At 35.9% G+C, this 27,583-nt stretch overlaps 1 protein-coding gene across 5 annotated transcripts in view; it reads left to right on the forward strand.

Annotated features, from left to right (window-relative positions):
- Positions 1-27,583, forward strand: part of PHF20 (PHD finger protein 20) — a 149,332-nt gene that overhangs the window by 105,182 nt on the left and 16,567 nt on the right. For all 5 annotated transcript variants that reach the window (XM_056811793.1, XM_056811792.1, XM_056811795.1 and 2 more), the window contains 4 exons: positions 3,038-3,136; positions 3,835-3,999; positions 8,119-8,306; positions 16,120-16,219. In XM_056811793.1, coding sequence (XP_056667771.1) covers positions 3,038-3,136; positions 3,835-3,999; positions 8,119-8,306; positions 16,120-16,219 — 552 coding nt within the window. The remainder of the gene's footprint in view (positions 1-3,037; positions 3,137-3,834; positions 4,000-8,118; positions 8,307-16,119; positions 16,220-27,583) is intronic.

A 27,583-nucleotide genomic window follows, 5' to 3' on the forward strand; every position in this document is an offset into this window, starting at 1 on the left:
AAATAGGAAATAATCAAGAGAGGAAAATCATTAGATTTTAAAAGTATTTGGGAAAGGCTGTAGAAAATAACATTTAATACTGAGGGGATTTGAAGGAAGCTATCTATGAGAAAGAAAATACCTGGATTTGATAAAGAGTTCTCTTAAGGAACAGCCAGGAGATCAGTGTCACTGGACTGAAGAGATGAAACATTGAATAGTAGTATAAGAATTCTGGAATCATATTTGGGTTGGTGGGTTGTTTATAAAAAGGCTTTGAACATTAATCAGAGGATATTAGTGAGATGTTGTCCCAATGTCGTTGCTTTTTCTTGATTTATACACAAGATCTCAGTTTGGTTTATGATTATATCACAAACTCACCTTGGGAAATTAAATTAATGAGTCATGAGCCTTCACTCTGTCAAACATAAGGATGACATTTACAGGGTGGGAAGAGAAATGGGAAGTTCTTGGGAAATATGAAAATAAAAACTTTAGAACTTTGAACCAACAGAAAGTTGGACTAAATAGTCTTCTGAACTACCTTCTAATTTGAAATCTCTGATTCTCTGACTTGAATCTGAAATCTGTTTTGAATAATTATTAACGAGCTTTCCAAAGTCAAATCATTTATTCTCTCTAATTGATTCTCACTCTCCTCTTTAGAGAATTGATAGTTTTGGGGTTTTTTTAGAGAAGTTAACATGAAAATAATAAGTAAGGGAGTCAAACAAAATTTAGAGCTATTTTTTGAGCAAGAAAAAGAAACCTAGCAAAATAGTAAATGGTTACTTGTTGTTTTTTTAAGTATCAAATAATCTAAATTAAAACATGAATAATCTATAGTTATATCTGAAAAGAAATAAAATGAACAGAAACTATGACAGAATTTTATGCAAGCTAAATCTGAGCATTCAAGGAATTAGATAGGGGTTTGCAAATATATAAACTACTCAGATTATCAAAATAAGAAATAAAGAAAAAAGACAACTTAATTCTTTTCTTTGTTGCTATTAACCCTTACTCTTTGTCTTAGTAACAACTCTAAGACAGATGAGTAAGGAAGTTAAATGATTTGCCCAGGGTCATACAGCTAGTAAGTGCCTGAGGCTAGATTTGAACCTAGGTCCTTCCTACTCCAGGCTAGGCAATGTGTCTACTGTGCTACCTAACTTCTCCCAACTTAACCTATTCTTCAAAAAGAAATCCAGCAAGTCCTAAGTAATACATACACATTGCAATCCTAAAAGTAATAAAGAAATGGGAGCTTATTATTAATTGGGAATCATATCACTTTGAAATTCATAGAAATGATATACTGTTTTGGCTGGAAAGAATGTTATGGACCTTGTAGTCTAGGGAACTCAACTCACTTTTATATAACAGTAAATGTGTGCACACATGCACGCACATGTGCATACACAGACACATCTATGGATCCCATACTTATTTATTCGTTGCTGTCACTATATCCTTTCCTCTTAATTTTTTTTAATCTCATGAACTAGAACTATGACATATAATTTTGAATACTTTTCTCCACCCAAGACCTTGTCAAAATAAAAAGCAGCTCCTAAAAGAATTATGGTGCCTATGGGAAACTAGTCCCAGAAGAGCAGACAAACTTAGTCAAGGTTACATAGCTAGTTAGTGAAACAGCTATGCATTAGAAGCTAAGATTACTAATTACAAGAAGTCCAGGGCTCATATTAGTACATTCCATTGCCCTCTTAGGAAGGCCTGATTTTAATTGCTGCTGTTCCCATTAGCAGATTAGTTAATTAATATCAGTTAATCAGTAGAAATTTATTAAATGCTTACTGTGTGTCAGTTATTCTGCAAAGCAACAGGCATACAAAGGAAAAGCAAAAATGGTTCTTGTCCTCGGGGAGTTTACCTTCTAATTGAGGAATCAAAATGTACATAAATTAGTATATGCAGAGTAGTGGGAAGATAAACTTATTGGAAAGGTGCTCTTTAGCTGAGTGTGAGTAGAATTTTGAGAAAAACCTCCTGATGAAGATGGTGCTTGAGCTTAGTCTTAAAGGAAGCCATTGATTCTAATAGGGAGAGAGGATTAGAAAGAACTTTCTAGATTTGGGATCAGCCAGAAAATTGGCATGGAGATGGGAAAGAGAGCTTTAGGTATTAGGAAGAGTAATTAGGCCAGTCTGATAAGACTCAATAGAAGGTATATAGTAAAATAATGTCCAAGAAGTCTGAAAAAGCCAGATTTTGAAGAACTTTTAAACAAAAGATTTTATATTTAATCTTTGAGGTAATGGGAAACCACTGGAATTTACTGAGTAGAAGGTGACATTATTAAACTTCTGTGTTAGTGTAAGAAATAAAATTAGGATTATGGTCCTTATTTTTCATAAATAAAAAAAATTATTAGAATTTACTTGGATAGGTAAAAGCAGAGAATTAGAGAGAAAAGCCTATTCCATTTAGCCACATGGTCTCAACATGGCTACCTCAGCCACCTTCTTTTTGGCTGGTCACTGATGAAAAAAAGACCCTACTTAATTGTCTCCAACCTTTTTATCTCCCTCCCCCTTCTGGGTCAAATTCAAACCTGTCTGGATCAAACTCAGTCTCATAAGCCACACTAGATGACTTAACTAGGAGTGCAAGGACACAGATAGGACCCCATGCATGATCCTGGTAGAGGGTTCTCTTCACACATTAGGAAAGTCACTTTGACAACTATGTTAGATGGGGAGGGCAAGATACTTGAGGCAGGGAGACCAGTTTAAAGCCTATTTCAGTTATATGTTTAAGAGGTAATAAGGGCCTACGCTTTCTTGTGTGAGCAGAGAAAAAGGGAAATTTATGTTGTGAAGAAGGAAATCACTGGATGTAGCAATGGATTATGTATATATAGGGTGAATGAGGAATTGAGGGTGACACCAATGCTGCAAATCCAGGTGATCAAAAAGGATAGTGGTATCCCTAACAGCAGTTGGAAAAAGGAATAAGAATCAGAAATCAGAGAAGAAAAAGCTGAATGACATGGTAGATTTAAAATGTGTAAAATTATTTTCTCTCCTAGCTGTAAAAGACAAGGAAAAGAACAAAGAAAAGAAGTTCAGAGAATTCGTAAGATTAAAGTCGAAGAAGAAAAAGAAAAAGAAAAAGAAATCTAAGCCTGGTAATATTTTTCCCTTGTGGAAAAATTATTTGTATTTAAATATGATAGAGGGGTATATGGAATTAGTCTTCTTTAAGTTTGGGCAATGAATTCAAATTTGTTACCTAATCTCTATAGAGATGAACTGGCAGAGTATATCTTTGCTCAATTTCAGGATGCTGTAATTTGTCAAAATGAGTTCAGTAGAAGTAAATCTCACCCCTTCCCCAAACATGTAACTCAGTGTTAAGGTAGTCCTTAATTGTGGTTATGGAATCCAGACTAGATGAGATTTGTCTCCTTTAATTTTGAGATCTGGTTAGTTTTTGTAAGTTTATTCCTTATAAGATTCATATCTGTTGCTCTAGATTCATGTTGACATAAAAATAATGATAATCAAAAAATCTAATATTGTGTTGTTTGTTTGCTAACAAGTTTGTACCTAAAGAAAGGGCTGATTCTTGAGGGCTTGATTGTTCTTACACTCCCAATATTAGAAGGCTTCACTCTCAGTCATGTTCAGCCACTCTTAAAGAGGAGTAAGCCTTTATGTGAATTTCTAGAAGTATTTTGGATGAAAATCTTTCTATATAATTGAAGATTGTATCACAAAATTCTGAAATTCACAAATTATACCATGTACATGCTGCTTATTTAAATTTAGTACAACTTTATATGTCATATAGTATCGTTAACTCCTGATCTTGTTTTACTTACAGAATACTCTTGCAGTGAGGATGCTAGTGATGCTTCACAAGAGTGTTCACCTCCCAAACCATTTGCTGTTACCAGGTGTAGTTCCTCAAATAAGTCTGGTACTCCTCTGAGTACATCAGTCCATATCTCTGATTCCGGAAATCACCAAGAAAGAGGAAAAATACCTGGTAAGAATGAACATTTATGTCCTATTTATTTGGCTTAGAAATATGAAGAGGGTATTCATATTCCAAATAGAAAGCCCAGACCTTCTGAACCACCTAAGTTTTTTTCTTTATTAATAGTTTGTTTATTAAATAATTAATTTAGAATACTTTTCCATGGTTACTTGATTCTTGTTCTTTCTCACCCCCCACCCATAGCCAATGAGCAATTCCACTGGGTTTTACACATATATCGTTGGTAATCCATCTATAAGGTTACTCAGAATTCAAGTTTATGGAGGGTTTATTTCTTTAGAAGTAAGGACTTTTATTGGGAATTGCCTAAATTAGCCCCAATTGACAGACACATTTCTTTAGTAAAGAATTCTTCCAGAAAAATGCTGCTTTCATTTCCTAGCAAGATGAATCCTTTTAATTCTGAGATTGTGTGATTCTTTAATGCCCTTGGCACTTAAAATAGCTGACTGTGTACTAAATTTAGCTGGCTTGGTTGTTTACAATATCTCAACTAGGTTGTGTGATTTGAACAAAAGATCAGTTCTTATAATTATTCTGACTTTTTCAAAACATTTACTAGTAGAAAATATAACGATGTTGAATATTTTTCATACTAGTCCTCCTAGGAGATAACAGAAAAAATGAGAACCTTTTAGGAGTTAGGAGCCTGGGAGAACCCTGCTGGCTGCTTTTTCCTTCTGCATGTGTATAATTATTATCTAAGCTTTCCTTGCCTTGTACGAAATATAAAACTGAACTAGGAGCCACATTTTTAAAAAAGGGAAGGAAAGGGGCCTTTAGCTGGAAGTATGGGTAATGTTGGGTATGGGACAATGCCTACTTTTTCTTTAAAAAAGCAAAAAACAAAAACCTTACCTTGTGAATAATTGTTACTAAATATCAATTCCAAGGCAGAAGATTTGTAAGGAATTGCATGTTTTTTTCATACTGGGTCAGAAGTGGTAAAAACTTTGTTTTTAAGTTTTTTTTTTCTTTTTTACAATGAAATATACTGGAGGTTTGGTTGGAGTGATAATGTCCTAGATATGCCTTGGTATAAAAGCAAAAGACATCAATAAAACTTAAAAGAAAAAGAAAGAAGAGAAAGGACTTTATATGTGAAAGTGGGCAAATCTATGATATTTAGGTAAATTTACCTGCAAACTTTTTAGCCGTAGTAGAGGATCCTCGGCAGGTAGAGCAACTAGGTGGAAATGAAAGACGGAAGGCAGCTGTATGTGTATCAGCCTGGGGCAAAGTTCTGCATGAAATGGCAGCTTCATCATTCCCAGGTTTAGCCTTTATTTTTATACCCATTTTCTTGGCACACAGCTACATTATTCAACATATATGTTCGAGTACAGATAATTGGATAAGTGATGCATTAACTTTTTTTTCTTTTAAATCCTTACCTTCCGTCTTGCAGTCAATATTATATATTGACTCCAAGGCAGACGAGTGCTAGGCAATGGGGGTTAAGTGACCTGCCCAGGGTCACACAGCTAGGAAGTGTCTGAGTCCAGATTTGATCCTAGGACCTCCCATCTCTAGGCCTGGCTCTTCATCCACTGAGCCATCCAGCTGCCCCATACATTAACTTTTAACAAATCATTTGATTAACATTCTGAGATCATTCTATACTCTTATATTGTAATTATTAATTCTGACAGGATATACAAAGATTTTACACAAGATAAATTATTTCATCACAGGTGACTTAATTTTATCATTAACCTATGAGGAACTTTGAGCTTATAATCAAGGAAAATCACTTATTACCTTGAATAAAAATAGATCATTAGAAGTCCTGAAGACAATTAACAATCATAGCAGTGAAATTGAGAGATCAGAGGGGTACTGAGAACACAATTCAGATTTAATATTAGGCTGATCATTTTTCAAGGTTTGTTAGGGAGTTTTTCAAGGAGAGTTTTGGTTGATAAAATCAAGTCACCAAGGCATGATGAAGCATGGTATACCAAAGCATTTTGTATGGACCTCTCCTTATGAGTGATTTATGTACTGGCTTAGGAGAATAAGTTTCAGAGCATGGGAATAGGGGACATTTGGGCATGGTTTGTGGGTACAGATTTTGCTGGGAATTATATACCTAAGTAAAAGTTAACCCATGATGGTCTTTTGGGTTTGATTTTGAGAGTCTGATCTTTTGGTGATATTTTTGGGGAGAGTATACAAGCATTTTGCTCTTATATTATTTTTTCTGAGACTAGGGAGAGGACAACAATCATGTCAATTCCATTAGTATGAGAGAAATCATACAGAGAGGGCTAAGTAGGCAATTCCATCCTGCCAAGGAGTCACTTTGTGATCTCCTGGTTTCCACCAGTGACCGTGTCAAAACATCATGGCCTAATGGCTCCCAGCACTTTTTAGTGTAAGAAACTCAAAATGGAATAAAAGCCAATTAAAGACAAAGGAAAACAAAAATGTGTAGTTGCCTTTGATTGTTCATGCTCCTGGTGGGAAATATGATTAATAAAAATTAATAGCCAGGGTGACAAAAGACATTAGCATGATTCTTCAGCTTTGTGAACAGTAAACAAGGCAGCACCCTAGCACTAGAAAGATAATTCTAGATTTGTACTTTTAAAATAAATAACCAATTTCGTAGCTACCTCTCAACCTCAGTTTCACTGCACAAGAGGAAGATGGACATGGACCAAGCTACTGGACTCAGAACAGGAGCTGGGTAGAGGGGATCTTAGTATTTATCACTCTTTTATAATGTTAAATCTTATATCCATAATATTTTAAACTTTTTAATAAATCAGAGCATCAAGCCTTACTGTGAACAGAACCCAGGTGGATGGAAGTGAGTGAGATGGGGAGAAGTGAGATTTGGAGTCATAAAAAAGAAAAAATCTTTTATGGTACTATGGACACAGATACTTGGGTTGAGATATTTAGTTTGTTTATTCCTTGCTCTTGTAATGGTGAAAATTTCACCTTTAAAGATTGTTATAATATTAAAACTATGGCCGCCAAGGAATTTACTTATGAAATTCCTAAAAATGAAACACTAAAGTCAGAATGGAATTTGTGGTGGTTTAATCACAATGGGAATAAGAAAGGGAGAGGGAGAGAAGGACAGAGGAGAAAAGGGAAAGGGGTTACTCAACCTCTGGCCAAGGCAGAGGGAGATTAGGCCCAAAGGGGCCAAGGTAGAGAAGAAGAATCAGTCCTTGACTCACGTGATCGATCTCAAGGGAAGCTGTCTGCGGGCCTCCTCCCTGCTCAAGCTCCTAGAAGGAACTCCCATCTCGCTCTGTCCCCAAGAAGTGAGACAATTCAAGAGGCTATTCCCTACCTCACTTCCTGTGCCTCACAAGTCCCAATGGTCGCTCTAGCTTGACCTAGGACCGCCCAGAGGTCTGTCCTTTTTTTTGCACATGTCTGTTGAGGCCCATATTCTCAAATAATTAAATCTTGAGTTTTGCTGCAGCCCTTCCTAATCTCTACCTGAGTAGGGTGGAGACTGCAGTTTCCAAGACCTGACTCTGTTACTCCAAGTATCTTCATTGTCATTGATCAGGAAATAGCTAAATCCCATCCTCCAAAGAATGGTCTGAACAGGGTGGAGTAGTTTTGAAATTCACACTCTCCCGTCTCATCAACTATGTGATCATAATCATTTCTTTTCACCTTTTTGAATCTTAATTTTCTTCATCTGTGAGATGGGGATATATTTCAATAGTAGATACTTTTATATTCCGCTAATTAATGCAGTAGATAGAATACTGGGTCTTGAGTTAAGAAGACAGACACTTAGAGTAGCTATGTTATTCTGCGCAAGTCACAACCTCGTTTCTGTCTCAGTTTCTTTTAACTGTATAATGAGAATCTTAATAGTATCCATCTCACAAGATTGTTCTGAGAATGAAAAGAAACACTTCACAAAGTACTTCACACAATGCCTTGTATGTAGTGGGTGTTTTTATACAGCTGTTTTGTGGATAACATGCAAAAATGCAATGTAAAGTGCTTTGTTAACTGCAAAATTGTAAATAATTGTAAAATGATATTAATAGAGTTGTATGATAGCAAGTATTCATTCCTTCATCCAAAGAACATTTACTAAGCAGTTGCCATTTCTTTACTACATAGTTACCACAGAAGATGATAATGTGAGTGATTCTTCTTCAGAGAGTTTTCTCTGGAGTGATGAAGACTGTAGCCATGATATTGATGTGACCACTAATCCAGATGATGATCCTGATGGAGAAGACAACTTTGATTTTGAAATTGTCCGGTGCATTTGTGAGGTCCAGGAAGAAAATGACTTTATGATTCAGGTATGTGTATACAATGTTTTTTAAAAATGTGTTAATGATACCAGTTATCCCAAAGATCCTTTCCTCTCCTAGAGAACCATCCTATATAATATAATCCCAATAATATTTTAGAGGAGGGGGCAGGAATCAACTGATGATTACATTGAAAAAAGTCTGAAAACATGAGCCATGTGTACCTGCAGACTTCTACCTCCACTGGCATTGTCTTCTCATATCTCTTCATGTTTTGCACATTTATAATTTCATTATATTCAGATTTTTTTTGTTTTTTTGTTTGTTTGGTTTTTGAGTGTGGTTTTTCTTTCCATTGATGTAGTTGTGGTGTATTTTATTTTCTTGGCTCTGCTTACTTCACTATGTATCAGTCCATATAAATCCAGGCTTCTCTGGATTCACTACATTTATAATTTCTTACAGCACAGTAATACTCCATTATATTCATGTAGCATAATTTGCTTAGCCATTCTCCAATTAATGAGTATATACTTTGTTTCCAGTTTTTAACAACCACAAAAAAGTCCTTTCTTCTTATTGATGACTTTCTTGGTGCATCAGCTCAGTAATAAAAATCTCTACTACAAAGGGTAAGGACAGTCACTTTATTTGCATAATTCCAATTTTTTCAATGGTTGTATCATTTCCTAGCATGAGAATACAATTTAAAGGAAAATTAGAAGCAGTATTCTTTTTTTTTCCTTGTGGTGAATCTGGAGTAAGGCATTTTCAGTTCACCAAATATTAATGTGTGTGTTTTATGTAATACTTTGAACTGAGTATTAGGGAATCAAAGATAGTGATGAAGCCAATTCTACCCTTGAGGAACTTCCATTTCAGTGTAAATTGGGAGTGAGTGGCATAAATGAATCTCTAGTTGTGCTGTTGTGGCTTGATCTCTTGAACTCAGGAATTCATAAATACAGTGGCATAAATGAATCTCTAGTTGTGCTGTTGCGGCTTGATCTCTTGAACTCAGGAATTCATAAATACAGTTGGCCAGGCCTGATCAGGGTTTTGTTCAACTATAATACTATGTTCAACTAAGTTCATCATTAATATGGTGAGCTCCAGGAGTAGGAAGAAAGGAAGTTTGTTTTGCTTTGTGATTTGTAGCTCCCTAGTAGCTTCTGCTTTAAGCCCTCTCTATCCCTGCCTGTTTCTATGTTGAATTTGTGGTATTTCTATAGAAATCTGTGTGTATGTTTATATCTATCTCTCTGTGTATGTGAGATTGTTGTGTATTCTTTCAGCCCAACTTTATTCAATTCATTGTTTAGATGGTATTCTCACTTTCCCCAGTTATAAGAAATAGTAGGTGTCACATAAATGGTTAACCAAAAGTGGATTTGGCCATCATTTAGCAGTCAAATAAAATGTGAACATATATGTAAAAGTACTTTTCATAATTGTGTATTATTATGAAAAAAAGTATCAAAACTTCTGTAGTTTCCCATCTCTACTATGTTTCACTTGCAAGCTATTTTTAATAAACTTTGTATGTTAAAAAAAAAGATAGTAGGTTTCATCCCCTTCCTCCCTTTACCTTTCCTTTCTGTTTCCCCTCTTCAAGCCCTCAGAAGAGAACCTTCTTTCTAGGTATTTATGTTCTTTTTTAAAATTCAATTTTATTTTCAGTTCTGAATTTCCTTCCTCTCCCTTCTCACCCAAATTAAGACCAAAAAAAAATTTTTTTTTTGTTACAAATACAATTAGTCAAGGAAAACAAATTCTGTCATTAACCATGTTTCCATACTTCCCATTCCTTGCCCTCCTACCCTTTATTCCTACCACCCCCCCCCAAAAAAAAAAGAAAAAATGCTTTATCTGTAGTCTCAATCCATTGGAGGCCATTATACCCTCACTGGCTGACAAGGTCACAGTCTGGGGAAATGGCATCTGCAAGGCAGCCCCCAGAGGCATGAAGCCCCCACTGATCCCCTTTTGTGACTTCTCTCTCTCCAACTTTCCTAATTAATGGACTTGTTATGATTATTATTCCCTGCCCAATACAGGAGAAATAATATGAGAGCAAATACTTACAGGATCAATAAACATATATCCCACCTTAATCCCCCCAGACAATTACCCTAAAAGATTACATTCACAGAATTAAAACCTAGAGATCACTACCCATTGGCCCCCTCCTTTCCTTTCCTTCTCCACAGAAGTTACATTCACTCCCATTATAAGCCAAGCAAACCAAGAACATCAATCACCTTCAAGACACACTCCACTGAATTCTGTTTATAGACAGAAACCAGGCAACATTGCCAGCTGCTTTAAAATAACACAAGAAAAATAGAACTTGTAAATTTGAGGAAAACCCCAAATTTGGCCTGTCATTAAATTGCCCTCTAAACTTGTACCTAGCTACAAAATGTTTTGTTATCCATTTCCTAAGTAATTGTGATTAATTGTGAAAGCTGATCAAAAGTAACAATGATTGTCCTAGGTCAGGGAGAACTAACCTCTAGATCACCCTGTCTATGTCATTCATCTATAGCAACAGTGTTTCATTGACTATCTCCTTAGGCTACGCAAGACCTTGTTGTTAAGTTCCATGGAAATATATATGTAGAAAATTGATTGTGTGCCAAAGAAGTATATACTTAAAACCCTGTATAATAAATGAACCTCCGTGCTATGGCAGAACACTGTGCGACACTTATGCATGTGGGTCTGAGTACACAGTGACTTCTCATCTCCATTACTTGACTGGATTGTCACATGTAAACGGAGTGAGCCCTCACCCTCAGGGAGACCGCTGGACTGCTCCCAAAGTCAATCTATCATCTATTTGGAGATGAGTAGCATGTTTTATTATAAGTCCTTTGGAATTGTGTGTTGGTCATTATATTGATTAAATCTTAGAGTTGTTTGTCTTTACATTATTATTGTTATATAAATTGTTCTGGTTCCACTCCTTTCATTCTGCATCAATTCATACAAGTTTTCACAGGTTTTTCTGAATTATCCCCTTCTTCATTTCTTTTTGCACAATAGTATTCCATTGGATTTATATATGATACCCTTTTCTGCCATTCCTTAGGAAATAGGCACCCCCTCAGTTTCTAATTCTTTACTGCCATGAAATGACAACTATAAATATTTTTGTCCATATGGGTCCTTTTCCTCTTTCTTTGATCTCTTTAATGTATTGACCTGGTAGTAATACCACTTAGTTAAAGGATATACATAGTTTAATAACTTTTGGGACATAGTTCCATGTTGTTTTCCAAAATTGTTGGACTTCACATTTCCATCAACAGTGCCTTAAAATACTTATTTTCTTGTTGCCCCTCCAGTATGTGCCATTTCTGCTTTTTAAATATTTTGTTGATGTGATGGGCATATAGTGCTATATGAGAGTTATTTTAATTTGCATTCCTCTAGTTATTAGTGATTTAGAATATTTTTTCTTATGGTTATAAATGACTTGGATCTTGTTCTTTGAAAACTGCCTATTCATATATCTTTTGATGACTTATCAATTGGGGAATGGCTTATTCTTATAAATTTGTTATCAGATCCCTATATAGCTTAGAAATGAGAAATCATGGAAATTGCAAAGATTTTTTTCTAGTTTTCTGTTTCTTATCCACTTTTAGCTACATTGCTTTTGTTCGTGCAAAACTTTTTTAGTTTTATGTATTCCAGACTTGTCCATTTTACTTCCCACCCTCTTCTCTATCTCTTATTTGGTCATGAACTCTTTCCCTATCCATAGATTGAACAGGTAATTAAATTTTTTCATGCTCCCTTAATTTGTTTATGATGTCATCCTTTTATATCTGAATTATATACATATACTCATTTTGAGCCTACCTATATATATATATACAGTGTGAAATATTATTACTAGTTACTGCCAGACTACTTTTCCAGTTTTTTCAATAGTTTTCTGTTCAATGATGAGTTTTTGCTTCAATATATGGAGTCTTTGGGTTTGTCAAACAAACACTAGGTAACAGGTATTTGTTTGCTTCTGTATATTGTGTTCTACTAATCAACCTTTTTCTTACCCAGTACCAAATTGTTTTGACAATTATAATTTTGTAATATTGTAAGAGATTTGGTGGTTCAGCTTCCTCCTTTTTCCCCTACTTTTTTTTTCCATTAATTCCCTTGATAATCTTGACTTTATGTTACTCTAGATGAATTTTATTATTATTTTTATTTCTCTGAAGTAAGCTTTTGGGTGGTTTGGTATGGTACTCAATAAATTAGTTTAGGAAGTATTGTCATTTTCATTAATATTGGCTCAGTCTACTTGAGCAATTATATTACTCTGTTTTATTTAGGTCTTTATTTGTTCAATTAATTCCTATGTGTGTCTTGGTAAGTTGAGTGAGAAAAAAGTGATAGTTTGGGGGTTTTTTTTGGCTTTGCTTTGTCCTTCAGTTTCTTTTTCTTGCCTTATTCTATGGTAGCATTTCTAGTATCATATTAAATGATAATGTTGATAATGGACATCCTTGTTTGATCCCTAATTTTAAAGTCTTTTTAACTTATTCCCATCACAGATAATGCTAGCTCTTAATTATAAGTAGATATACTACTTAACCATTTTAAGGAAATCTTCTTCATGTGCTTTTTAGCATGTGTTTGTTTTTTTAATGGAAATGAATGTTATATTTTGGCAAAAACTTTTTCTGTATCTGCGAAAATAATAATGATTTTTTGTTTTTGTTATAAATGTGGTCTCTTATGTCTAGAATTTTCCCATGTTGAACATAACCTATTATTCTTGATATAAGGTCAATCTGCATATTGTATATAATCTTTGTGATTTAGTGTTGTGGTCTCCTTATTAATATTTTACTGAAAATTTGGCATCAGTATCATTAGGATCTATAGTTTTCTTTCACTGTTTTGACTCTCCTTGAATTTGTGATCAAACTTATTTTTGTGCCATTGAAAGGATTTTATTGGGCTCCCTTTTAAATCTTTAAAAAAAATAATTTATGTAGTACTGATACTGACAATTTGGCTTTCTTTTTTAAATTATCAGATAGTAGTAGCTTAACTGTTGTTTTGTTTTGAGTAAACCAGCTTCTAGTTTTATTTATTCAGTTTTCTTTTTTTGCTTTCAATTTTTATTAATTTCTTCCTTGATCTTCAGGACTTCTATTGGTGTTTAATTTTTGTTTAAAAATTTTCTAATTTTAATATATTAGAATAATAAAAGTTTTTCTTAATTTTTTGTTTTTATGATATTTTTTAAAGTTATATGCTCAACATGGTTATCTGCTCCCCTCCCCCCTTATTGATAAATATTTAGAGATATAAATTTTCCCCTACATATTGTTTTGGCTACATCCTACAAAATGTGGTATGTAATTTATTGTTGTCATTATCTTTAATAAAGTAATTGATTCTTTCTATTTTTTTTGTATACTTGTTAGGATTAAGTTCTTTAACTTTCAATTAATTTTTAATATTTGATTTAAAAGTCTTTTATTGAATATAATTTTTATTGCATTATGATAGTTAAAGATGCACTTAATATGTCTACTTTTCTGTATTTGATAATTTCTGTGCCCTATATGTTAACTTTTTTAAAGAAGCCTTGCCTAGCTGAGAAATGGTATACTTGTTTTCATTCCCATTCAACATTTTTGAGTAGTCTTATCAAATCTAACTTTTCTAAAATGGTATTTTTTTAGTGTTTTTGTTAGATTTATCTGGGTCTCAGAGAGGATAAATATGATCTCCTATAATGTTTCTCTTCTTCAAGTATCTATCCTACTCCATTTCAACCTTCACATGGCTCCAAAGAGATTTTCTTAAGTCAGGCCTTACCATATCACTTCTCAAGTTAGTGAGCTCCTCTAAGATTAATGGTGAACTTCACTCTTTGGCATTAAAGGCCTTCATGATGTTATACCAATTTACTTTTCCAGCTTTATTACACATTACTCCTCTTATTACACTCTATGATCCAGCCAGACTGACCTTTTACTGTTCCTCATAGATGATCCTCTATCTCCTCTCTCCAAGAGCTTTACTGACCTTCCTTCCCCCTTCCTTAGAATGCACTCCCTCCACTTTTCTACCTCTTAGTAAACCTGTTTTCCAGCAAAACTCAACTTAAGCACAACCTTCTACATGAGGCCTTTTCTGATCACCTTATCTGCTATTCCATTCCCCCTCAAAAGTTGCCTTATATATCTTTTGCATATACCTCTGAATATTTACATTTTGTCTCCCATCATAGAAAGTAAATGTCTTTAGGATTGGGAATGTTACTTTTGGCTTTTTATATTTGGTGCCTGGTGCTTTGTAAGACCTTAAAAGTTTGTTTATTCTTTATGTTGAGAAACGACTTTTTAAAAAATCTACTAATATTTTAAAAGCTTTTAAAATAAATCATTCCTTTAGTCATTTTAGGTGCATTATTTGGATGCTTTAATGCCTTCCACACATCCCAGATCCTTCCTAGGATCTTAGAGTTGGAAGAGAACTTAGAGATCCAAATAATCCCCTTCCAAATAGGTTTATGAACCAATCCCACAGCATATCTGATAGATTTTTATTTAATTTCTTGAATACCTCCATTGATAGGAAGCTCCTTAGTTCATATGGTGATTCATTATAGTTTCTAAGAGCTATATTTGCTAGAAAATTCTCCTTTTATTGGGCTGAAATTATCTCTTTTTGACTTTTACACATTAATTTGATTCAAATTACACATGTTTTCAAGGATTTACACACAGCTATACCGTAGGGATAGGAGTTAGATACCGATGTAATAAAAGTAGCCATTTTAGCAACAAAAACCCCACCTTGGTATGTAGCATTTTGACAGTATTAGAGGTAAATTAAGATGCATTGCCTTGTGTAGCCCATATGTAAAACTCTTTTGAAAGTCACTTGTGGGGGCAGCTGGGTGGCTCAAGTGGATTGAGAATCAGGCCTAGAGACTGGAGGTCCTAGGTTCAAATCTGACCTCAGACACTTCCCAGCTGTGTGACCCTGGGAAAGTCACTTAACCCGCATTGCCTAGCCCTTACCATTCTTCTGCCTTGGGAGCCAATACACAATATTGACTCCAAGACAGAAGGTAAGGGTTTAAAAAAAAAATGTCACTTGTGGGGTGGGGTGGAGAGCCAGGCCTAGAGATAGGAGGCCTTGGGTTCAAATTTGACCTCAGATATTACCTACTAAGTGAACCTAAGGCAAGTCATTTAACATCTATTGCTTAGTCCTTTCCACTCTTCTGCCTTGGACTCAGTACTCAGTTTTGATTCTAAGATGGAAGGTAAAGGTTAAAAAAACACCCAAAACATCACTTTAATTTGTGATTTCAAGTATGTGTGAAAACATTATATCAAATAATATTGCTATGAAATTACCCTATTCTTTGAAGCCCACTTAAAGGCTCACTTTGTTCATAAAGTATGCCTCTATCCCTCCTTGTTTTTATCATTCCTATTTCTGAACTCCTTTAAAAGGCACTCAGTTGTGCTTATTTTATTATATTATTTCATGTATGTTATTTTTCTCTAATAATGTCATGAGTTCCCTAAGGGAGGCACTGTATTGTGTATTTGGATATCTATAATTAATGTTGAGACATTTGAAAGCCTTTGATTAGTTGATTTTGCTTCCCCCTTCTTGGTTGACTGATAATTTTCTGTTAAAACATGAACAAAAATGAGAAGAACCTGTGTGAATGCTGTCAGACCGTGTGTCAAAGACTTAACCTGTTATTAACGAGCCTACAGATGGTGTGAAGGAAAGGCTTCCCAGGTTGGTTGTCATTAGAATGCATTTGACATCTCTGCAATCTGACTTTGTTGCTTAATTTCTGCAGTGTGAAGAATGTCAATGCTGGCAGCATGGAGTGTGCATGGGTTTGCTAGAAGACAACGTGCCTGAGAAATACATCTGCTATATTTGCCAAGATCCTCCAGGTATAGATTTCTAGGGTTACATATTCAGGATGATTTTCTAAATATTTGCCTGTATACTCAGTCTCAGTTTTAGAGGAAAGAATTTTTGTGAGTGCTTATAATAAACTAAAACTTTATTGGCATGAATCCTACTAATTAGTAATTTGTGCTAAGTTAGAATTTATATTAGCTTCAATCATCACTTTGATGTGAGTACAGATTCAGAGAAGGTAGGAGAATATCTATAAAACTTAGTTTCTGGAATGTGAACGCACAAACAACGCAACCCCTACCTACCCATTCCATTTTTGAGTGCTTGGAAAGTGACATATTCTGTTACAAATTTTAGGTGGCTATTTTGAATTATTTAGGCAAATCACTTTTGGATCTTTTGCTTTTAATTTCCTTTTGTAAAATATAGGAGTTGAAAGTGTGCTCTGTCAGTTAATCCCAATTCTTGTAGCTCATAGTAAGCACTTAATTATTGCTTTTTGTATTGAGACCTTCCACAGCTACTGTAGATAACACTGTTGAATTTCTTTTGTTTTTAATAGTAGTAAAGAATATTTCTTTGAAAGTAAATTGTAATTTAAGTGTTTTCAATAATCCAATCAATTATTCCCTCCACTTACCCTAGATTAGGACCCTTTATTTCACCCTAAGACCAAAAGCTTAGATTGTTTACTTGTACATTAAATAAATATAAATTATTGTTGATAGTTCATAATTTTAGTTTACATTCTCACCTTCTAGCAATTTAGCAAATTATCTGGCACTTTTTGATTTAAAGTTCTCTGTCTCCTCAGGTTCTCAGACTCTTCTTGTCATGTTTTTCAGACCCCAAGTCTATTTTCTTACTGAAATAAGAGGTGAACAAAACTTTTCCGTGTAGAATAAGTGGATTGTTATGAGAGCAAGCACATAAAAATAAGAGTGTTCTAACAAAAAAATAAACATAGTTATGAACTGCTAAATGTATGGCGGTAAATCTAAGCCTATTTTAATTGAATAGGAAAAGGCACTAAAACTTTTTTAAAAGACATCAAATTTTTTCAATTAGCAGAAATCCATATTCTCACCCTCCTATCCACTAAGGACTTAAAAAAAATCCCAAACAGTAAAAATATGTAGTCAACTAAAATAAATTTTTCATAGTGGCCATATACAAAGAAAATTTATTTCAATTCTGTACTTAAGTTTTTTACCTCACTCTCAGGAAGGTGATAGTACATTAACATCATTAGACCTCTAGAATTGTGGTTGGTTCTTAGACTTTTCAGAGTATTTAATTCTTTTGAAGTTGTTGCCTTTACCATCGCATACATTGTTCTCTTTCTCTTTATTCTGCATCAATTTATAAAAGTTATCTCGGGTTTCTCTGAAATCATTTTTTTCATCATTTTTTAAAAGCACAAAAGTATTACCTCATTTATATACCATAACTTGTTCATCCATACAGATTCCTTTTCTTTGCCACCTAAAAAGAGCTACAAATATTTTTATGATCCTTTGTTTTGCTTAAGACTAATCCTTCCCTTTATCTACCCTCTTTCTAATACCTTCTCTCTTGTCCCCTTTGATTTCCATTTCCCTACTGAGTATAATTGTACCCAACAGTGAATGTGTGTTCTTCTTTTCTTGAACCAGTTCAGATGAAAGTGAGGTTGAAGTATCAGCTGTTTCCCTTAACCCTTCCTCTTTGTTTATGTAAATGTTTACTTCTACACCCAAATTATGTAATATTCCTTTGCCTCCTATCTACTCCCTCCATTTATTCTTCCCCTCTCATCAGATTCTTCTCTTAAGATTATCAAGACATAACAGAACCAGTCCTTCTGTTCTTACCAAATACCAGGGGAATAGAAATATTCCTTACTCCCCATTGCCATTTCCATGTTCTCAGTATCTCCATCATTCAATAATCTCTTCTCCTTTAAGGTGCAGGTTCAAGCTATTCATCTCTACCACCCAACCAGAATCCTGGTAACTGTCATCCACACATCTTCAGGGCACTCCTCTTCCTTCTTCATTATTTAAGAACCTAGTTCATGATTTTTTCTCTGCTCCTCAATTCCTGCCCTCATACTAGAGGACTTCAACATACATATTAATTCTCTCTCTGACACCCAGCAGTACTTCAAGCTGCTCATTTCCTATGAACTACTCCACCTCAACCACAAAGATGATTTTGCAATCACAGATGTTTCATCTCCAGGTTCAAGAATCCTCTTATCTAATCATAATCTATTGGCTCTCCACCCCTCCCTCTTCCTGCCTTCCCTTACCAAATTCTATACTTTGTCCACTCTGGGCCTTCCCTCTAATGCCTAGACCCCACAGTCTTCTCCCAGAACTGCATCTCCCCTGCATTATCCATACCATTCTTCTCCCTATCTTGACTCTTTGGGGAACCAGTTCAGCTCTACACTGTCCTCCTATGGTTATCACCCTCTCCTTCAGTGATTGTGTCCTGTAAAGCTTTAGCCTAGAAGCACTCCTACACATGTGCTGCCAAATTAAGGTGGTGATAACCATAAAACCATTCTGATTGCATCCATTACAAATTTATGTCACACTAATTCACCTGGGCCCTCTCTGCTACTGAGCATTTCTACTGTGCCTCCCTTATCACCTCATTGTCCCACTCTCCCCAGCAGCTCTTCCAAACATTTTCATCCCTTCTCAGACTTCCATGTTTTCCCTCTCCAATGTTCCCAGTTGAGAACTGTAAAAATTAAAAAGGGTGTGGTTGCCAATTGTAATTGCCAATTACAATTAAATTATGATGCTATTAGTAGCTTTAACAATTTAGTTTAATTAAACTAGAGATAGTAGAAAGAGGGAAATGTAGGAAAGAGATAAAGAATTGCCTAGCTAAATACCCCAATTGCTGATCTGATGGAATCCAGCTCACCACGGACAAAGGCTCCCTCAGGTTCCAATCTCCAGCCAGAAGTCTGTGGGAATGTGAGTCTTCAGCAAGAGTTCCCAGACTAAGTGTCCCTCTTCAGCCCCAGTCGCCAACCCAGTGTTATAAGGAAGAGGGGGTTAGAGCAACTTTGTAGGGGCATGAGAGTAACAGGGAGAGAATTCTAGAATGGGAAAATAAGAGAGAGACAGTTAATTGAGGTTTAATAGTCTTTCTTTGGTTTTGACCTAGAGAGAATGACTGGGTTTTCCTTAGTGGCTGATATTACCCTATATTACCCTGAATTCCCTGTCCCGTTTTGCTGTCCAGCTGCTCTAACTGCTCTGCTACTCTGTTGCCCTGTCTGCTTTACTGATCGGTTTTATCTTCCTGGTGATCCTGAACCATCTGGCTTCTGATTGTGAAACCAAGCCTGGGTCCTTTTGGATCTAGGACTTACCCTGGGCCTTATCAGGCTTACGCAGACCCTTTCCTTAAAACCAGCTAAGGGGGGGTTAGTTTAGCCAAGATCAGGGACTGGGGACTTAGGCAGTTGGGTAGGATTACAGTAGGAAAAATCACTCTGAAGAAATCTCTGTGAAGAAATATTTAGATCTGGGGGGGATTTAGGTAGTTGACATTAGTTTAGGGTTATCCCAAATTCCCATTTTACCTTTCCTTGTTTAATAAATCCAGCATCCAACCCTGCTATTGAGTGATCTGTGTGTGTCATCTTAGAGTCAGGCTTTGCCTGCACTGGGCTCTGTTGGCCTTCCCAAACTTGTTAATCTTCTGATACTGGCCTAAATCTATCCATCTGGTCCCATCCCTAAATTACCCTCCTTCAGCAAGGGCCACCAGCAAAAGAAGGAGTCCCTTCAGCCAGAGTGCCACCAACTCAAGCAAGTCACCCAAACTAAAGAGACTGAGCAGTCCCCTGGGCCCTGCTTATATTTGTTTTTCTCTACCCATCAGCTCTCTCCCATCCCATGTCACACCTCAGGAACTAATCATAGTTCCTTAATTTGTCTGGTACAGCCCAGGGGGCATTGCCTGTGGGATCAACTTCCTGTCTCTAAAGGTGTGAACTTCCTTACAATCAATGCTAAAGTATTTTCAGTTTCCTGACTAAGTTAAAAAAACAAAGGGGGGGATAATTCCATTTTCACAGAACTTGGCCTCATATTTTCAAAAGAAATGTAGGATATCTCATGATTTTTTCCCCCTTTTCCTCATTACATAACACTCATATACATTCTGCCAGTACTTCCTTTACCCTTATCTCACATGATGAGGTGGCCTTAACTTTTCTTTTTAAAACCTTTACTTTCTTTCTTAGAATTGATACTAAATATCTCTAAGTAATCTAATCCTAAGAAGAAAAGGGCAAGGGCTAGATAAATGAGTTCAGGATCACAGAGCTAGGATGTATCTGAGGTCAGATTTGAACCCAGACCTTCTTGACAACAGACCTAGCTTTATCCATTGTGATGACCTTGCTCTTTACCAAAACTAATCCCTCAATTTTGCTTTAGGGATTCAATTCGGTCTTATTTCCTCTAACACATTGTTGCCTGTCATCCGCATTCTTTCCCTTATTTTCAATATCTACATCTCCCATCACTGCTCCTTTCCTCCATCATTAAAAAACCCTTACCTGATCCTTCTAGTGGCTAAATTATTTGAAATGACCATCTATAAATAAGTTCCTCCACTTTCTCTTCTGTACTTAACCCTATATCTAGCTTCTGTTCATCATTCCACCAAAGCTACTTTCTCCATTGTTACCAATGATCTAATTGTCAAATCAAATAGCTGTTTTTAATTCTCCTCCTCAACCTCTCTGCAGGTCTTGACACTGTTCATCACCATCTCTTTTTCAGAACACTTCTTTCCCCTGGTTCTCCTCCTGCCTCTCTGTCTCCTCTTTTGTTGTGCTTTTGCTGGATTCTTATCCAGATTACACCCATTACACATTGATGTCTTTCAGGGTATTGTCCTAGACCCTCTATTCTTCTCCATCTATACTACTTCCCTTGGTGATCTCATCTGCTCCATTGGTTCTGATTATCATTTTCATGCTGATGATTCTCATATCTACTTATTCTGTCCTGACCTCCCTGCTGACCTAGATCTCTCATCTCCAACCTCCTTCCAGACATCTTTAACTCAGTGTATCCAAAATTAAACTAATTTCCCCCCCTTAAATCTTCACTTCTATCTACTTTTTTTGTTACTATAGAGGGCAACACCACTCTCCCAGTCTCTTGCTCACAGCTTAGATATTATATTCAATTCCTCACTCTTCCTATATCCAATCTATTGCTAGGGCCTATCAATTTCTTCACTACAGTATCTTTCAAATGTAGACCCATCTCTCTTCTGACACTGCCACTACTCTGGTTCAGGCTCTCATCTTGTGCTTTTGCTATTGCAGAGAATCCTGGGACTGCTTGTCACAACTCTTCCCCCCACTCCAACTCACCTTCCATTCAGCTACCAAAGTAATTTTCTTAAAGCATTGGTCTGACCATATCACTCCCCTTCCTCCCTCCCTCCCTCCTTCCCTCCCTCTTTACCTCTTACCTTCTCTCTTAGAATGGATACCAATGCATTGATTCCAAGGCAGAATAATGAGAGCTCAGCTGTAGCTGTTGAGGTTAAGTGACTTGTCCAGGGTCACACAGCTAGGAAGTATCTGAGGCTAGATTTAAACCAGGACCTCTCATTTCTAGGCCTGGCTCATTATCCTCTGAGCCACCTGGCTGCCCCTGAACTCCATAGTTTCTTTTCAGCTCTGAACTTTTCATCAGGAATGCTTGTAAATCTTTTATTTAATGAAAGGTTTATTATCCTCCTGTAACATTATACCCAGTTTTGCTGAGTAAGTTATTCTTGGCCAAAAGCCCATACCCTTGGCCTTTTGGAATATCATATTCCATATTCTCTACTCATTTATGATATTAGCTGTTAAATCAAGAGTGATCCTGAATGTGACTTCTCAGTCAGTATTTGAATTCTTTCTCATTGCTTGTGGCATTTTTTCTTTTTCCTAGAAGCTCTGGGCTATTAGATATTTCTCAAGAGTTTTCATTTTGGTATTTCCTTTGGGTGTGACTTATTTCTATTATTTTTATTTCCATACTGCCCTTTGGTTCTCAGGCACTTGGGCAGTTTTCTTTTAATTTTCTTGAACTATGATGTCGTGTGTGTGTGTGTGTGTGTGTGTGTGTGTGTGTGTGTGTGTGTGTGTGTGCGCGCGCGCGTTAGTCATGGCATTTATAGAGTCCTGTCATTCTTAAATTTTTTTTCTTCTTGGTCTGGTTTTCTATCTTAGTTATTTTTCCTATAAGAAACATTTCATTTTTTCTCTGTTTTAAGTATTTTATTTGTATTTAATCTTTTATCTTGTCCCATGGAATCATTGGACTTCTATTTGATCCATGTTAATTTTCAGAGTTTGTTACTGAGTCAAGGGGGGATTATATTCTCCTTCTAAGCGATTAATTCCCTTTCCAATTCTGTCTTCTATTTTTCTCTTTTCTACCTTTTCCAAAAGTGCTCTCACTTCATTGACAAAAACATTTTTACTTTTTTACTTCTTTAAAGTTTTGCTTCATCTCTTCCAGAAATTCTCTTTGAATTTTTGCCTGGGCTGTGTTTTTCTCTGAGCCTTTGGTTTTAGATATTTTGGGGTTATTCTCTTCTTTCCTGGTTTATATTTTGAGCTTTCCTCTTGGGTGGGATTGGGGTTTTTTTGGTTTGTTTATTTTTCTAACCTACTTCTTGACTTCAGACTTGATATTAGGGTAAAGCTCTTTGCACTTCAAGAGGGAAAGTCTAGACTAATCCTGTGTATTGAGTGTTGTGTCATGTCAAGATCTCTTGGGCCCTACAAGCATTCATTGTTTTCAGAATGGGCTGATCTTGGGTAAAGGCTGATTGCTGTCTCTCTGGTCTTCACTGTTCCATTTCCTCACTTAGGCTTTGGTCTAAAGAACAGTAGACCGCTACTAGACGTGGCTTCTATCAGCCATATGGAAAACTGTTGCTTCAGACTTAAAAGGATTGTCAGTTCCCCTCTAGTCTGGAATCCCTGCCATGGTTGTTCCCTTGTTGGCTGGGCTAGATGGTAGCACTGAAACTCAGTTCTCCTACGATGTGAGCCACTCTCTGCTGTGGTTTCTGAACTTCTTCTATTCTAAATATATCACCTAGGAACCCTGTACCTTGAAAAACTGGCCCAAATAATAGGGCCTCTTCCAATCTATTCTTGTTCTAAGACCCCAAACTAGATATTGGGCAACAAAGTTGTCCTGCTAGTAGTGCCCTGGTGTTGATTTGGGGCCCTGTTTTGCTCTAGTGCACAGCCTCTCCCTAGAATATTCTTTAAAGGCATGTTCCTGACCAGACCCTCTCCCCAATTTTTCTGGACTTCTCTAGCTCCCTCCTTATGTTAAGCTAAGTTGTACAAATGACTCGGGATTTGTTTTTGTGTTTCTCCATCAGGATTTGTCCTGGTGCATTTCCTCTCTCTCTTTTGCAGAGTTCTGTGGAGGAGAGAACATCTGCATTTCTTAGTGTTTCTATACCATCTTGACTTCCCCTGAGGCACCAAAACTCTTCCAACCAATTTATTCTGAGTAAACCAGTTTTCAGGCCCATTTTGACAATTCAAAAAACTAAAACAGTCCCATTTCAAACAGACTATTTCCTTTTTGCAAGAAAAAATGAAGGGGCTCCTGCAATTATTTGAACCATTACTATTTCTGCCAAATACACAGTGAAGAATTTTTCCCTGACTTATTTTGCATATTTCTCTAAAACCTGAATAAGAATACCTTTAGTGATCGTTGTTTATTGCTTACCACATTTTCTCTGATTAAAAAGAAAAATATAAGAACTTTGAGACTCCTTTTGGTCCTTTTGACCTTTCTGCGTAGTTGGTGGCACAGATATTCTTTTTCTTGACTTTTGGTATATGTGCTGCCAAAGTGCATACTCTTCTTGACTTTTGGGCAGCTCTAAATCCAGATGGCTTAATCAGCCATACTTAACGGTTATCAGCCTGCCTTAAATCTTCCCTTTTTTAGTTTGTTGGTTATGAATACAGCATGTCTGATTGGAAACCCACAACAGCTTTTATGGGTATCAGTAGACTGTGTCCATTTTCTTGGAGGTCAGAAGGGTCTAGGAGAGCTTTGTTGAATGCAGAAATTTGTTGACATATTTGAGATTTCAAAGCATACTTTGAAATGAATATATTTTGATAGATCTATGATCTTATCAATCTGGGTAATCCCCAACAGTGTAAGCCATCCTGTAAAATTATTTTCTTTTCCTGTATAATCATTGTCTGTGTGCTCACATTATTTTCCATGGGGGTTCTATTGTACATTGGGCATTTCCTAGATCAGTTGAAATTATGTGGATACCAGTAGAGTACATGGGCTGTTTATTATTCTATTCTATTCTATTATTATTCTAGCTACATAACTATATAACCTTTTCACTCACACATTTATCTGAGTACTTTTACATAGCTGCTTCTGTGTAGTTCTTTATGTTATATATAGGCTTAGCACACTTGCTATAGGACCCTATATTGCCTTCAGGCAGAAGAATGTTGATGTTAAAAATGTGTCTTTGTTTCAGGGAGATGCTCGGGGTCATTAACAGATTTACTAAAAGCAATTTTGTTCCTTTTAATTTGGGGGCCCTTACCATTGCCTATTCACTGCACTGTTAAATTTACTGATGGATCATCTCTATAGGTTTTCTTTCCAACTGCATATCTCGTTCTGAACTATAAACATTCTTCATCCACTTTGTTTTTTTAGTGTGAATAGTTAGTTATTTGACCTCTTATCATGGATAGATGTGTAATACTCTAAGGCTTGATGTAACCATTTTGTCATTTATAAATAATATTTGGATTACTTCATTATATGTAATCTCTTTTCCATTTAGACTTTGTAATAACTCTGGAAAACACCTTTGGCAAGTGCCCATTTTCCTGTTTTGTGCCTTGCTTGAATCAGAAGGTTGTTATGTAAAGATGAATCTTGTATGATTTTGACATTCACAGGAAACAATTACACTTTAATAAGTAAGAACCTGTAAGGTGATATTTTACTCTATATTTGAAAAAATAATATAAACAAATACAATGGAACTTTGTAATCCCATAGGTCTCACTCAGTTGGATACATGTAAGTATGTGGTGAGTCAGGCAATAAGCATTTATTCCAGGCACTATGCAAAAGAGTCGTGAAACATAGAAATACCAGAAGATAGCCCTTGTTGTCAAGGAGTTCACACAACTTGCAAACCAATGTAAAAATTAAATTAGTATCTAGTAACAAAAATATTATATTTTATGAGGTTTATCAAGGATTATTAGAAATCAAGGAATAAAGAAGATACAAATAAAAACCACTTGCCTATGGCTGATTAGCTGACTCGAAATCCCCACGCTTAGCTTACTTACTACATCATTGCAATGGAATGGAAGAGAAAGAGGGAGGTGTTACTGCCAGTTAAATACCAATTATGATCTCACCAACCTGGGGACTCAGGTGAGATTATAGGGAATTCTGGGAAACACCAAGGACTTCTGGGGATTGAAGTCTGGGGTTCAAAATCTCCATTTATACACCTATACAACTATATATACAACTATATTCAGTCAGGGTATAAACAGAATAAATTGGAGATTAAGAAGGCACTAGAATTGTTGGGCATCAGGAAAGACTTCCTTTAGAAGGTGGGACTTTAGCTAAGATAGAAGAAAGTCAAAAGGTGGAGATGAGACTGGAAAGAAGAGCAGGTATGGGGGCAGCCTGTTAAAAATGCCCTGTCAGGAGATGGAGTATCTTTTTTTTCCCCCTACTCCAATTCCTCCCTTCCCTTTTCCAGAAGGCAAACAGTTTGATATAGATTATACCTGTGCAGTCATACAAAACATATTTCCATATTAGCCACATTACAAAAGGAAAAAAGACCAAAAATAAAAAATAAAATAAAGTTTGAAAAAGATGTGTCTGTCTGCATTCAGATTCCATCAGTTCTTTCTCTGAAGGTAGATAGCATTATTTAACATAAATCTTTTGGGATTATCTTGGATGTTGCTGAGAATAGCCAAGTCATTCACAGTTGATCCTCATACAATATTCCCGTTACTGTGTACAATATTCTCCTGGTTTTGCTCACTTCACTTTACATTGTAGAAGTTCCCAGGCTTTTCTGAAAGCATCCTGCTTATCATTTCTCATAGCAGATAGTATTTTATCACAAATATACCACAACTTGTTCAACCATTCTCCAATTGATGAGCATCTCTTCAACTTGCAATTCTTTGCCTCTGCAAAAGATCTGTTATAAATGTTTTTGTCCATATAGGTCTTTTTTTCTTTTTCTTTCATCTCTAGAATATATATTTTAGTACTGCTATTGATGGGTCAAAGGGTCACAATTTTATACCTTTTAGGTCATAGTTCCAAATAGCTCTCCAGAAAGATTGCATTACTTTACAGCTCCACCAGTGGCTTCTTAGTATTTGAATTCCCCTTTTCCCACCAACATTAGTCATTTTCTTTTTCTGTCATATTGGCCAATCTAATAAGTATGAGGTGGTACCTCAGGTTTTTGAGTTTTTAAAAAAATCCTTACCTTCCATCTTGGGATCAACACTATGTATTGGTTCCAAGGCAGAAGAACATTAAGGACTAGGCAATTGGGGTCAAGTGACTTGCCCAGGGTCATATAGCTATGAAGTATCTGAGGCCAGATTCGAACCTAAGCTCTCTCGTCTCTAAACCTCTCTCTCAATCCACTCAGCCACCTAGCTGCCCCCTCCATTTACCATTTTAATAGTTTATTTTACTAAGTTTGGATGAATATGCCTGAGTTGCATGCTTTATTTTATTTTTATTTTTACCTGTGATATAACAATGTTTTAGCCTGATTTGATATATCATTGATTTGGTAATGATTCCTATATTGTTAATCATTTATCTTCTTTCTTTAAGAATATACTCCATTTCTTTTTCCTTGAAGTTATTTTATGTTTCCCGTGTTAAGCACCACCAGACTGAAATAACATTTTTCTAGATTTTTGTTGTCTGTAGCAGTTCCCTATAGTATGTTTCCCAATATTTGTTACCTTCCTCTCGGTACATTTGCATTCAAATGTATTTTGATTAAAGTTGAATGATCTTACTAAATTCTTCGTAGAATTTCTCTTCACTCTCCAGCAGTTATTGACGCATAATCTACAATTATTTTGACAGTAATTGCATGTAAATTATGGTGTATACTGAGTACAGCAGTGAGATGATCAAGTGTTCCATGAGAATGTTTTTTCTTTCTTAGACATGGAAAACCAATTCCTTTATTGCTTTCCTAGAGAAAACTGGTGATCCTTCTTTCCAGTTCACCTCAATTTCCTTTTGCCTTATTTCTTTTATAGAAAGAAC

Source organism: Monodelphis domestica, chromosome 1 (genome assembly GCF_027887165.1).
Source record: "Monodelphis domestica isolate mMonDom1 chromosome 1, mMonDom1.pri, whole genome shotgun sequence".
Lineage (NCBI taxonomy): Eukaryota > Metazoa > Chordata > Mammalia > Didelphimorphia > Didelphidae > Monodelphis > Monodelphis domestica.